Genomic DNA, 13472 nt, shown 5'->3' on the forward strand with positions numbered 1-13472 from the left:
TGGCATCCACAAAATATGTTCGCTGCTGATTAAAGTAGACTAAACTACAATGTAATGTTTATTGATGTCATTGAAAGTCGCTCGGTGTCTGCTCAGAACCATAAACCTAAAACTAATGGTTGGTTGAATCTGAGAATGAATTACAATTAGTTAATGTTTTGTGCTCTTCTTCAGAGAACATTAGTTATATTCATAACTTACGATGTTCTTGGCCCTCTTTTCTACAGAAACAGATTTAGTTGGAGAGGCATTAACTCTGAAAAAATCTATGACAAAGTGCATGGGTGTGACTTATTTTGGATTTATTTTCTGTCCAATAATATTGTAGAAAATATTGTTACTTTAATATATTTTTATTTATTTCAGGGACAGTTACTACAGAGATAATGGTGGGAACATGTACAAATGCTGCTCTAGTAACCTTACCTTCATCATGTTGATCCATGAGAGCCTGAGCTGACCGTGTAGCTTCTTGAAGCTTCCGGAACTTGTCTGGTCTCTCTCGTTCTATTGCCTGATAATGAGCACAGATGAGGGTATATAAACATTCCTTCAAATATCTAATAATTCAATTCAATCAATTAATTAGCTGCAGTGGTCACCTTATCAAGAGTCCAACTTTTTTATTAAGGGAAATGTCAATCTATTGAGGGAAATCACATTTCTTTTCCCTTCACCCTACCTTTACATTGGGAGTGTTCTCCACTGGGTTGTACCCCTTCGGAGGACATATACATCTTTATATAGGAAATTGGACACTACTTATCTTATCTGACCAAATTTGCAGGACAAAAACAGACAAATTATTCTATTGACAGATTATTCTGACAATAGCCAGACATAACAATAGTTAACTGCATGACCGTAGGCTATTTACAATTTTCTGTAAAGTAAAGTTTGTAAACACATTATCAAAATCAACTTAATGCTAAACTATATACACGCGCGCACCTTTTGTTTGAGCAGGAGCACGCACGCTACAGAAGTTGCAGGCTAGGCTACTTGTTTTCTTTTTCTATCTATGCTGGTTATCAGCAAACAATGTTATAAGCTAATTCACTAACTCAAGACTCATCATGGATATAACACATTTTTTTAAACAACGAAAACAGAAAGGATGGATACAGACAGCAAAGCTAGAGGAGTTATTTCAAATGGGAAAATTGATGTGCTTGCCAAAACGTTAGGCTAGCATTACAGCTGTTTAAAGCCATACGTGAACGGTATCCTTTATTGGGCTGTCTAAAGTTGTCCAAATGAATAGGTTGTTGTTAGGCATTGTTGTTGTAAAGATTTTGCATGTGGATGTTAGTACTGTGTAGGCTACTTTTATAAATAAAGTGTATGTGTGCATATAGAATGTGTGCTTCACTGTGCATAAATATCCATACCAGCACTTTATCTTGCAGGTCTGCCAGATTTCTCTCTTTGCGGGACACAGAGAACTCTGGGCTTTTGAGAATGGCCTCTGCACGAGTGATGAAGCTGTGAATCTCAGTGAAGTCCATGTCAAACCTGTCAAACAGCATATTGTTTTTTGCCCACACTGTAGTAGTAATAAAAGCTGTTTCAGACATGCATAACAGTATTATTCTTTCCACATTAGCAACACTGGTGTGTATTTGGTGTTTATTTTCTTAAGGTGGCTGCCATGGTTTTGCAACTTGTGGTATTATACACCGGCCACTGTAAAATGTGCTTGTAGCCTCATATGTCTGATATATGATCCATATTCATATGATATGACTAATATCACAAATCCACACATCTTGCCCCAGATTCTTACCTGACCTGTCTGTGACATAAACAGTAGGTCCATGAGCACAGCTTATTACAACTAATTTGTGGAGCAACACCACCATGTGAGTGGAATTTATTTTTGTTTTACGGCGGGTTAAATGATTGCAAAAGAATTGTTGAGGTGAGTTTAACAAGTGTAATTTCATTTGCATATTACTCAGGCCTATACTAGATGGCTAGTTGCCAAGGCTACATGAAAAGGCCAAACTACCAAAATCTACATATTTTACTATCACAATTTCTATCAATAGGCCTTCCTTATTTGGTGTACTGACTAGACATTATTGAACAAACATCTGAATTTCAGTATCTACTGTAAGTAGGTTAGATTTTTATGTTGAGGCGGTGGGGGTGTTGTCGGCAGCTGCTGAAAGTAACTAATAAAGTAATTTGTAATCTAACTTAGTTACTTTTAAAATCAAGTAATCAGTAAAGTAACTAAGTTACTTTTTAAAGGAGTAATCAGTAATCAGATTTTTACTTTTTCAAGGTAACTGTGGCAACACTGATAACAACAGAGCATAACAATAATAGTTGTAATATTGATTATCAAAATGATACTTTTATGTACCCATATAGATATATTTCTGAGCCCATCCTTAGACTGGGTGTGTGTCTGTGTGTGTGTGTGTGTGTGTGTGTGTGTGGGGTTGGGTCTGGGCACAGGTCAAAGAAGTTTCAGAAAGGCAAACCGAGAGTGCTGAAAACCGAAAGAGTACTGTAGCTTCTTTGTTCTTTCAAAACAATAATCCACCATTTGTTGTGGAAATAAATCAGTAACAAAATGGTAATATCTGGGAGTTCATTTACAATTACTTTGTTGTAATGAGATAATGGTGAAGTTTCAAATAAAGTCATGAAATGGTAAGATACAGTAGTGTATATAGTTTCAGTAATTACCCAGAAACAAGTGATTTACTTTCAATTATGCAGTAACAGGGCTGTTTCTATTTAATTTAGCAGCATTAACAGCTTAACAGACAATGTCCAGAAACTGATGCTTAATACACACCTCAACTTCATTTTTTGAATTGGAATAACAATATAGAGTTTGACAATAGTTCAACAGAAATAAAAGTCAGCATTCACATTGTAAGAAGAATACTACTACTACTACTACTACTACTACTACTACTACCGTATTTAATAATACTACTACTACTACTACCATATTTTCCGGACTATAAGTCACACTTTTTTCATAGTTTGGCTGGTCCTGCGACACAAACAAAACTGAAGAGTAATAGTTGATAAAAGCATTAAAGAACAAGAGTTAAAACAAAATTGGTAACACTTTACGGTAAGAATACATGAATTATCATGAATTCATTAATTAATTAATTCATGAGTTATGCATTACTTAATTCCTTTATATCTTATGAATCATCAGGAATTGGCATGAGTTCATAGTCTCTCATTCATGACCTCATGCATGAACAAGAGATCAACTAAAGCATTAGGTACATGGGTGGATGGGTACATCATTATGATTTATGATTTATTAAGCATGATCATCAGGATTGCATGAATGTAAGGTTAATTGCTCATGAGTTCATCATGTTTGTGGCCCCTCAACTAAAGTGTTAACAATGGCATGTGTTTAGAGAACTGCACAAGTTGTGCTCAAATCAGAATTTGAGTAGTGATGACCACATCTTTGGCAGAAAAAGAAATCATCATGATCATTCTTAATAAATCATAAATCATAATGATGTGCCCACCATACTTTATGCTTCAGTTGATGTGTTGTTCATGTATGAGGTCACAAATGACAGAATATGAACTCATGTACATTTCTGATGATTCATGAGATATTTAGGAATTAAGTAATACATAAATCATTAATTAATTAATGCATGAATTCATGATAATTCATGTACTATTACTGTAAAGTGTTACCAAGAAATCTCTTGTACATAAGTATTCACAGCCTTTGTGGTCAAGCTCAAAATTGAGCTCAGGTGCATTCTGTTTCCACTGATCATCCTTGAGATGTTTCTACAGCTTAATTGGAGTCCACCTGTGGTAAATTCAGTTGATTGGACATGATTTTGAAAGGTACACACCAGTCTATATAAGGTCCCACAGTTAACAGTGCATGTCAGACGACAAAACAAGCATGAAGTCGGAGGCATTGTCTATAGACCTCCGAGACAGGATTGTCTCGAGGCACAGATCTGGGGAAGGGTACAGAAAAAATTCTGCGGCAAGAACTTGGAGACTAGTCAGGATTGAGGCAAAGATGAATGCAGCAATGTACAGAGACATCCTGGAAGAAAACCTGCTTCAGAGCGCTCTTGACATCAGATTGGGACAGTACATCTTTCAACAAGACCCTAAGCACACTGAAGGAGTAGCTTCAGGACAACTCTGTGAATGTCCAGACTTGAATCCCATTGAACATCTCTGGAGGGATCTGAAAATGGCTGTGCACTGACGCTCCCCATCCAACGTGATGGACCTTGAGAGGTTCTGTAAAGAGAAATGGGTGAAACTGGCCAAAGACAGGTGTGCCAAGCTTGTGGCTTCATATTCCAAAAGACTTGAAGCTGTAATTGCTGCCAAAGGTGCCACAACAAAGTATTGTGCAAAGGCTGTGAATACTTATGTACAGTACATATTATATGAGTGTTCTTTAATTCTAATACATTTGCAAACATTTAAAAAAAAAAAATGTTCATGTTGTCATACATGGGTGCCATTGTTTTGGGATGTTTCCCTCATGCAAGCATCATAAACATTGGTAGGCAAATGGAAAAAAATATTGACATGCTTTTTAATGAAATTTAATTTGAACGCCTGAATGTAAGGATTCAGGAAACACAATACCAGCTTTTGTGTATGGTAAATGATAGGTGTAAATCACTGATCTTGAAATCTTTAGCTCATTGAATGCCAAGCTGTTTTCGGGAGCTTTGTCCTAGAGTGCCAGCAATCTACACCATTGTTGATTATTTTTGTACAGCCACAGCATATTCTGTGTTATAGCTATGAACACATACAATAGCTCGATTAAAAGGTGAGACTTTAAGCTCTCGGTGGGTGCAAACCGTGTATTTCTACACACCTCTGTTCCTGAGAAATCCCAAGCTAAACAGTGGCTAGTTTTCATCAAAATCGCTGTTTTTTTCCAGAAATGGAGATATAACGTCTTTCATGAAATATGAAGTGTTGCCTGTTACTTACTTGTGTGAACTTTCCGGGAAGTGATCAGCGAGACCTGGCGAGGCTGCCACCTAGTGATAGACCACGAAAATGGCCTGGTTTTGACCTGGCGTGTACGCGTCACTGATTCGACCCAAAGCGGCAACCGTTATGATAAAATGTGATAAAATGTCCAGATTAAAATTTCATGAGTTTTGATCATCGTTTTCATGAGTTTCACAGATCAAAATCATATAATTTCTATTTCCATTCATCAAAGACGTAATATTACGTTTTTTCCCAAAATCACATACGCTTTTTTAAGGTGTGTTAACAGGAAGACTATTTATGTCTAGTTTGGCCATGTTAATTCAAATTTGAAAAAAAATGCTAAAAAGTGTATTATATAGTTTTACCATGACAATTATAAGCTGTTTTTATGGAAGAATCCACGTCGTTCTATCAAATGCCATTACATAATTAAATAGCCTTCCAACAGGTTGAAGCAGAGTTTTGCTTCCAACGTTATCAAGTGGTTTCAGTTTCTCTCGCGCAGACACGCACAAGCATGCATTGAACTGAATTACTCATAGCAACACTTGATGACACCAAATTAGCAAGTATTTCCTCCTGATTGCAGAAACGTTTATTTTCTTTTTCTGTTGGTCTGTGGCAGCAAATTATTACACGGAGCACCAGGAATAATTTCGCTCCACCATAGTTTGAGAAACGCTACACCGCCTGATATATGTGAACCCTGATAAGTACTGGCACCTTTTCCTCCACTTCAAGCACTGGTAGTAGCAGTAGAAGTAGTAGTAGGTAGTTTCTTGTGATATAAGAAAACTCACATACCGTTTCTGGAGCTCAGCATCAACTACAATCTGTCTTTTCTTCTGGGGAGGAGAGGAGGGCAGTTTCTCCTTTGAGTATTTCATCATGACCTTCTCTCGAGTAGTAACTTTAGTTACAGATGCCATGACAGTTTGCTTGACTTCTGTCTGTGATGTGGTCTGTAATCTGACAGATGGTGAAATCTGGGAAAAGAAAAATAACTGTATGTCTTCTTAATCAGAAATGCATGAGTGCTTGTAGCACCCACCAATATAATAGCCTTCCACCAATGTAATAAAACTCTGCATGTTTCAAATGTAATAATCCTGCCAACGTAATAATTTCCCACCAACATAATAACTGTTGCTTAGTACCATAGTAATAAACCATTTTTCCGCCTGTAAGATATGGTGCAATAATGTTGGCGGTGAACACTGTAAGATTTGAGAAAAAGCCGCTGACAATGTCGGGCTATCCTCACTTGAAAGAGAGAGCAGGCCCACAGCGCCCCTCACGTGGAATGAAAAATATGTTGGGCCGTTATCCTGTTGATCGCGTGTATGAACAATGGACAAATGAATGGAGTGGATAGTTAATTGGTAACTGTTATTATTACAAACTCGATTAATCTGGCTCCATTTAATTAATACTCGAACTCGAAACAATTACCAAGTAACTAGTTTATCAGCTATGGAAGAGCATGGCATGGCATACTACGAGAATTGAAGAATACGATTGGTAGGCAAATGAACAATTTATTTGGCACTAAGCCTTAAAAGGTAAATGTAATCAATATCACTTCAGTTGAATGTAAAAGTAAACTCACATAGTCTACTGTAACAAAGTAAAGTAACAAAGTAGCAAACAGTAACAAAGGAAGCTTATCAAGACACAAACTTAAACTTAACAAAATAACAAGTTAAGAATAACAGATACACCAGATGAAACAGTATACGAAATAAGATTACAAACCCAAATATTAAAGCATAGAAAGAGAGAGGGAATGAGAGGGAGAGAGAGAGGAAGATGGAATGAAAGAGAGGGAGAAAGGGAGAGAGAGTGAGAAAGAGAGAGAGGGAGCAGGGAAGAGTCAGAGCCAAAAGCCAAGATAAAGAGAAGAGACCTTGGCCCATATCGCGCACTCAAGCGCAATTCACCCTTCACTAAGTCCCGCCCACCTTAGTTACTGTTTCTATGTCTGACAAGCTTTACCACCCTGCACGTCTATTACATAGGGGGAGAACCGGGACTTTCAATGAAATGTCATTTACAAAGACATCGTACCACACTGAAAGCTAATATTTTTTCACTAGCAACCTACATCTGTCCTCTGTCAAATACAGTTGGAATTTCAGCTCTGAACAAAACCGTTCATGAGTTATTTAAGCAGAAGTTGAATGTGCGTTTTGTTTCATTCGACTCTCCTGGCCAGAATGAATGGAACAGGCATGGGGGACGAAAGAAACATACCATTTAAGCTATGTACAGTACTTACCACAACTTCAATATTTGACAACATATCATGAATGGTACTTCAAATAGGTGTTATTTTAAATAGATTGCTGATGGGCTATACATCTTGGTAAACTTCTTGCCGTTATCGTGAAGCGTGTATCTCGCGGTTATGGAAATATCATGCAATATGCCATTTTTGTGTGTGTTCCCAATTATATCATATTTCTATAGTGTAACATGTTATTTCACTGTGTCTTTACGTGGGTCAGGGCACCACACATCAAAATAAGTGCCCTTCATTACCAACAGGCCTTCAGTCTCCACAGGTTAACATGGCAAAACTCGAAAAGCTTGTCAGACCTCCCGTGCCTAGTGACAGGTTGCTAAGCCACGATTATCCTGTGGCAGTTTATATGACGCTTATGTCTTTCCTATTTTGCATTCAGCGCATATTGGAATTTTCCCTCCACAGGCACAGTTGGTAAATCAGGAAATGCAATTGCACCCAAGGGGGCCGTTCAGCGAAAAGAGGAGGCGTGTTCCGGCGCAAACATTCATGTTGATATTTTGCAGTTTCAGAAAACAATAATAATAATCCTGGTCTAAAGTCAGTGGAGCAATTTCAGATGCTATTTTAAGGGCGCATGCATGGCCACAGGGGCGTCTGCAGGAATTAATGCACACCGATCTACAGACACCCCGTGCACACGCAGAAACATTCAAAGCCTTGATAATATTTGTCCGTTTCCAGGTTTTGTTTGTCCATTGGTCACCTAAAAAGTAGCCATAAAAAAGTAGTACAACATCCACATGCAATATCTTTACAACAACAACGCCTAATTATGATACATTCATTTGAACAACTTTATACAGCCCTATGTGACGGATATTGGCAGGTCTTAGACCCCGCCCTGTTTGGTGTGCCTGTGCTCTCTACCCCTCTTTCTCTGTTCCTGTTGAGCAGGTGTTGGTGCTCAGGTGTGCCTGATTGGCAGGATTATAAATCGCCTGCATCCACAACAGCGAGCGAGGCTTCCTTTTAGTTTCTGTTAAATTTACCTTTATTTAATAAATTATCTTTATTATTACGGAATCAGCGTGTGGTCTCCCCATTCATGTTTCATGCATTGAGCTGGCATGTCACATATGGGGACTCTCCGTGATTTTTTCCGGAATTTGGTAAGGTAATTTTCCATGAAGTACACTGTTTTGCATTGGCCTTACTGGCAAGCGTAAATTGCCTGTGCAGTTAATTATAAATTGGGGAGACACGCGCTGAAATTGTATTTTTTTCAATTGATAAGTTAGTATTTGGTAATTTACTGAGATTTCGGTTGGCGATCTAATTGATTGAGGTTTTGTTGTTTGGTTTGCCGTGGAGGAGAGCCATTTAGGGGCTGCTTGCAGCTTTCGTTACGTTTCACTGCAGGTAAGACGTGCAGGCTGTGGTAATTTGGCGCAGGTGTAGTTTAGTTGCTGATTGGGGGGGATGGTAGGTTAGAGCCTACCTGAGCAGACGTGAAACCCCCGCGCAAGGTGAAGAGCGCTTACCGCTGGGTGCTATTGTGTATGTGTTTGTTGTGTTTGGTGTGTCGAACGCGCTGGGGTTGCTTGCAACTCAATTGCATGAGGGCACACTGAAGACTAGGCAGTGGAAATATTCAGGGCTGTTGTTTTCAGTTAGATGCGGGGCAGCTCTAGTCTTGTGGGTTATTGGGGTGGTTATCTGCACCTGTGTTAGATTATCGGCGGATTGTACACTGTTGCGTCTGAGCCATGTTTTGAAGGAAAATCTGATTTGGTAGGCATTTTTGGGATATAAGCGCGTTAAATTAATCCAGTTCGCAGTTCAGGGTAAAATTGCAGTAATGGAAACATTGGACAGTTTTTTTGCGTGTCCATCGGAGGCATGTTTGGATGGGTTAACTATAGCTCAGTTGCGCAAAGTTGCGGAGCATTACCAATTTGACGACACTCTGCCGAAAGAATTAAAAAAACAAGAACTAAAAGATCAGGGAAGATCAAAATTGGAAAACATGTCCATTATAGAGATAGGCTCAGCCCCTGACCCCGTAGTTCCAACAGCGGCCTCTACTCCTACCCATTCAAATGAAGGGTCGCGTTCTGAACCAAATGCTTTAACTTTTGACCAACAAATGGAGCTCTTGAAATTACAGCTGGAGCAAAAGCGTTTAGAGGCAGCAGAACGTGAGCAGGAGCATGAAGTGGAGCTGAAGTGAATAGAAGCAGAGCGTAAAAGTCGAGAATATGAACTAGAGCAACAGCGCATTGAAAGGGAAAAGGAGCGCGAGTTTGAGTATGAAAAGATTAAACTATGTGACCGACAGGAGGAAAGGGAAAACGACATTCAAAGAGAGCGCTTAAGACTAATTGCTGAAGGTAAAATACGGGATGATTCGAGTGGAAATGTCGTAGACGGGAGTCTTTCGCGCGCAGGCAGTGAATGGTTCTGGTGAGCTCTCCGACATTAAACGTGTATGCCCACAGCTACCTAATTTGCCATCGTTGTTCGAACGCTGTGATTTTGTTCAGGCCCAGAGAGAGGATGATGGGTTGGCAGAGCTATTGGGTGGGGCCTTATCGGAAGAGAAAATGCCGAGCGCAGACCGGGGATATTTTCTCATTGACGGCTTACTTGTGCGTAAATTTGTCTCTTATAACAACGAGTTGACTGACACTTTATTACAGATTGTCGTGCCGAAGAAATACAGAGAACGGGTATTACAGGCAGCTCGGGAAGTCTCGCAGGATAGTCTGGGATCCAGTCCGAATGAATTAGTATTTGCACATAAGGTTCGCGATCCACTGTCCGTTTTAAAAGATGGTTTGCAGGAATCGGACCCTCCAGTTAACCTCATTGATTATGTTAATGGCTTTCGTCGCAGGTTGTTTTTGTCTGGGCAGTGTGCAAAAACTAACCTCATTAAATCTCAGGCACGGATGAAAAAGGTTTTCATGCAGAGGTCATGCAGAGGATCAGGCATTACGGGATCCTGGGGACCGTGCACAGTTTTCGGCCCTTTTCCACTTCACTGAGCAGGATACACCAAAGAAAGGCTCAGCTGTGTCATATCAATTTTATTAAAACGGCATTACACTCCATCGTCCCAAAAATGATCGAGATGAGGTTAGACTGTTCTGCAAAAATTTGTTGAAAATGTTTACTGTTTGCCACGCCTGAAAAATTCAGAAATGTTGAACAATCTTGATGGCCTGTTGGGTCATATGTCCGTTGAACAGAGGGGTGAATTGAAATCACTGATTTTATCCTATTCATCATTATGTTCCGATGTAACCGATTATGCACTCAATGCTATTGAGCACGATATAGATGTTGGTGGGCTGATCCAATTAGCGGTTTGCTCCACCAGCCAAACAGAAAATTCTGGACGGTGAGGTCCAGTATTTGCTTGAGAATGGTCTGGCAAAACCGTCAGATTCTAGCCACCATGCTTGCTGGTAGCAAAACCAGATAGTACGTTTTAGATTCTGTACAGATTATCGCAAAGTGAACATGGTAACGGGCCTCGACTTTTTCCCGATAGAGCACGAGACCGTGTAGGTTCTGCAAAATTTGTTACAAAATGTGACCAAAGGTTATTATCAAATCTCGTAATACGGGCACAGGAGATCTCTGCTTTTGAGGGGCCTGTACGCAACGCTATGAGTTTTGATTACTTAACGCCCTCAAGTTTCCAGCACTTGATGAACCGTGTAATATCGGGGTTTGAGGGTTGCCGTTTATTTCACATTTGAGTGATACCTGGCCTTCACATTTGTCTAGATTGGCGGCGTTATTTGAGAGGTTCTTGGCGGCCAACCATACCGTAAATTTAGCGAAATGTGAATTTGCGCAGGCTACGGTGGTTTATCTGGGGAAGGTGGTGGGGCAGGGAGAGGTACGACCGGTACGGGCCAAAGTGATGGCCATTGACAGTTTCCCACCTCCTTCAACAAAAAAAGAGTTGATGCAATTTTTAGGCATGGTCGGATATTATCGGAGTTTTTGTTCAAATTTTTCCACAGTGGTTGCACCCCTCACCAATTTGTTAAAGGGCAAGGTTCAATTTTGTTGGACTGACGAGTGCCAATGCGCTTTTGATAATGCCAAACTGTTGCTCACCACTGCGCCTGTCCTGGCTGCTCCCCGGCTTGACTGTCCGTTTAAAATCCATGTGGATGCCAGCCAGGTTGGGCCAGGTGCAGTGCTGTTACAATCAGATGTTAATGGTATAGACTGTCCAGTTTGTTACTTTTCAAAAAAGTTTAATGGCTACCAACTCAACTATTCGACAATCGAGAAAGAAGCGCTGGCCTTGGTGTGGGCTCTTCAGCTCTTCGATGTATATGTGGGTGGGGGAGTTCATCCAGTGGTCGTGTTTTCAGATCACAATCCACTGACATTTCTACATTCACTACAGAATCCGAATCAACGCCTGATGCGTTGGGCGTTGTTTTTGCAACCGTATGACTTACAGATTCACCATATTCGGGGCGTGGATAACATATTGGCAGATGCGTTGTCCCGCGGCCTGGGTGTGGTGGGATAGGTTGATTGTCTGTTTCACTCATTTCTCTCCTCTCCTGTATCTCTGCTCCTGTCCCGCTTAGATTACTTTTCCAGGCGCCGGAATTGCTGTGGGTCAGGAGGTTTGGTGGTTGGTGAGCGTGAGGAGTGGTGAGGGTATGCATGGTGGGGTTTACATCTGACCCTAGTAGTGAGTGTCGAGTGGATGTGACCACGGTGTTGGGTGAGTGGGTTGTGTATGTCCTGGTATTTGGGATGGTCTATATGTGTTTTGTGAAAGGGATGTTTTATGTTACAGTATTTACAGAATCCCATTTAGGTGGGCTTCTGTCTTAAGGGGGGGGATATGTGACGGATATTGGCAGGTCTTAGACCCCGCCCTGTTTGGTGTGCCTGTGCTCTCAAACTAAAGTGGTGCATGCATTAAGTTGATGATAGCATGTTTACAAACTCTACTTTACAGATAATATTGTAAATAGCCTACTGTCATGCAGTTAATGGGATACTGTGCAGAGTCGGAAAGTTAGGTCAACTTGGTGTGAATACACACAGAGGAAATTAATTCTCGTTGTTGAGTTGCCTGATGGTAAGGTACGGCCGTAGTAGGCTACACCTGCAGGTGCGCTTGGTTGGCCATAATGTAGCGTGTGCTTCACAACGCACACTTTACTCCTCTCATCTATACAGACACAGTAGTTCCCATTTCTGCAAACCATACATAATTACAAGGAAAAACATTACCACACGAGGGAAATCATTGTGGTGTCCATTAAGATTAATTGAAAAAATAGGCATAAATCTAGGGTACATATTTCCACAAATTATGGATGTGTTGATGACATAAATTAGGAAATATTACAGGACTTAAGGAGACCTGATGTTGGACTGCATACCTATGCCATTTAACCCAAATGCCTCAGAAGCAGCACGGGAGAGGAGAGCTTATCTGACAGAAGAGCTGCATCGTCTATAGTGAGGTATGTTAGATTACATTGCAAACATATCACCATGCATTCATAACATTGTGCGGTTGAGAGTGTTCTAACTGGTAGCATCATCACCTGGTATGGGAACTCCACAGTTAGAGATTGTAGTACTCTGCAGAGAGTAGTGCGCTCAGCTGAACGTACTATAAGAACTCAACTCCCTGCTCTACAAGATATCTATTCCAGAAGAGTACTCCTAAGAGCCTAAAAGATTCTGAAGGACTCTTCTCATCCTAACAATGGATTATTCCTCCCGCTGAAATCAAGAAGACGCCTATGTAGTCACAAAGCCAGAACTGAGAGACTCAGGAGAAGTTTTTATCCCCAGGCCATCTGAACTCTGAACTCACACTATACTGACTTTGCACACATTCACTCCTCAGCACTCTCAAACATTTCCCAACTCTAAATTCACACTACTGAATTTGCACTCATTCACTCCTCAGCACTCATGACCCCCACACACACACCTACCTACATGACTTTTAGCACATTCACATCCCTCTCCCTATGCTACAGACCTTTTATTTATTTTCTTATTTCATCACACATCAAAACACACACACACACACACCTGACATTCTCCAACTTTTGCACATCTCCATAGAACTTTTTATTTATTATTTTTGATTTCTCCTCCATCTATCTACCCATGTCCTTGATTGCCTAGCCTTTCTGCCCCCCCCCCCCCAGGAAGCTTCTCC

At 40.4% G+C, this 13472-nt stretch overlaps 1 protein-coding gene across 5 annotated transcripts in view; it reads right to left on the reverse strand.

The window, feature by feature from the left end:
* dmd (dystrophin) overlaps positions 1–13472 on the reverse strand; it is a 493723-nt gene that overhangs the window by 347431 nt on the left and 132820 nt on the right. For all 5 annotated transcript variants that reach the window (XM_048268223.1, XM_048268225.1, XM_048268222.1 and 2 more), the window contains 3 exons: positions 5800–5981; positions 1392–1515; positions 427–514 (listed from right to left, as the gene is read on the reverse strand). In XM_048268223.1, the coding sequence (XP_048124180.1) occupies positions 427–514; positions 1392–1515; positions 5800–5981 (394 nt within the window). The remainder of the gene's footprint in view (positions 1–426; positions 515–1391; positions 1516–5799; positions 5982–13472) is intronic.

The sequence above is a fragment of the Alosa alosa genome, chromosome 17, assembly GCF_017589495.1.
Source record: "Alosa alosa isolate M-15738 ecotype Scorff River chromosome 17, AALO_Geno_1.1, whole genome shotgun sequence".
In the NCBI taxonomy this organism is placed as follows: domain Eukaryota; kingdom Metazoa; phylum Chordata; class Actinopteri; order Clupeiformes; family Clupeidae; genus Alosa; species Alosa alosa.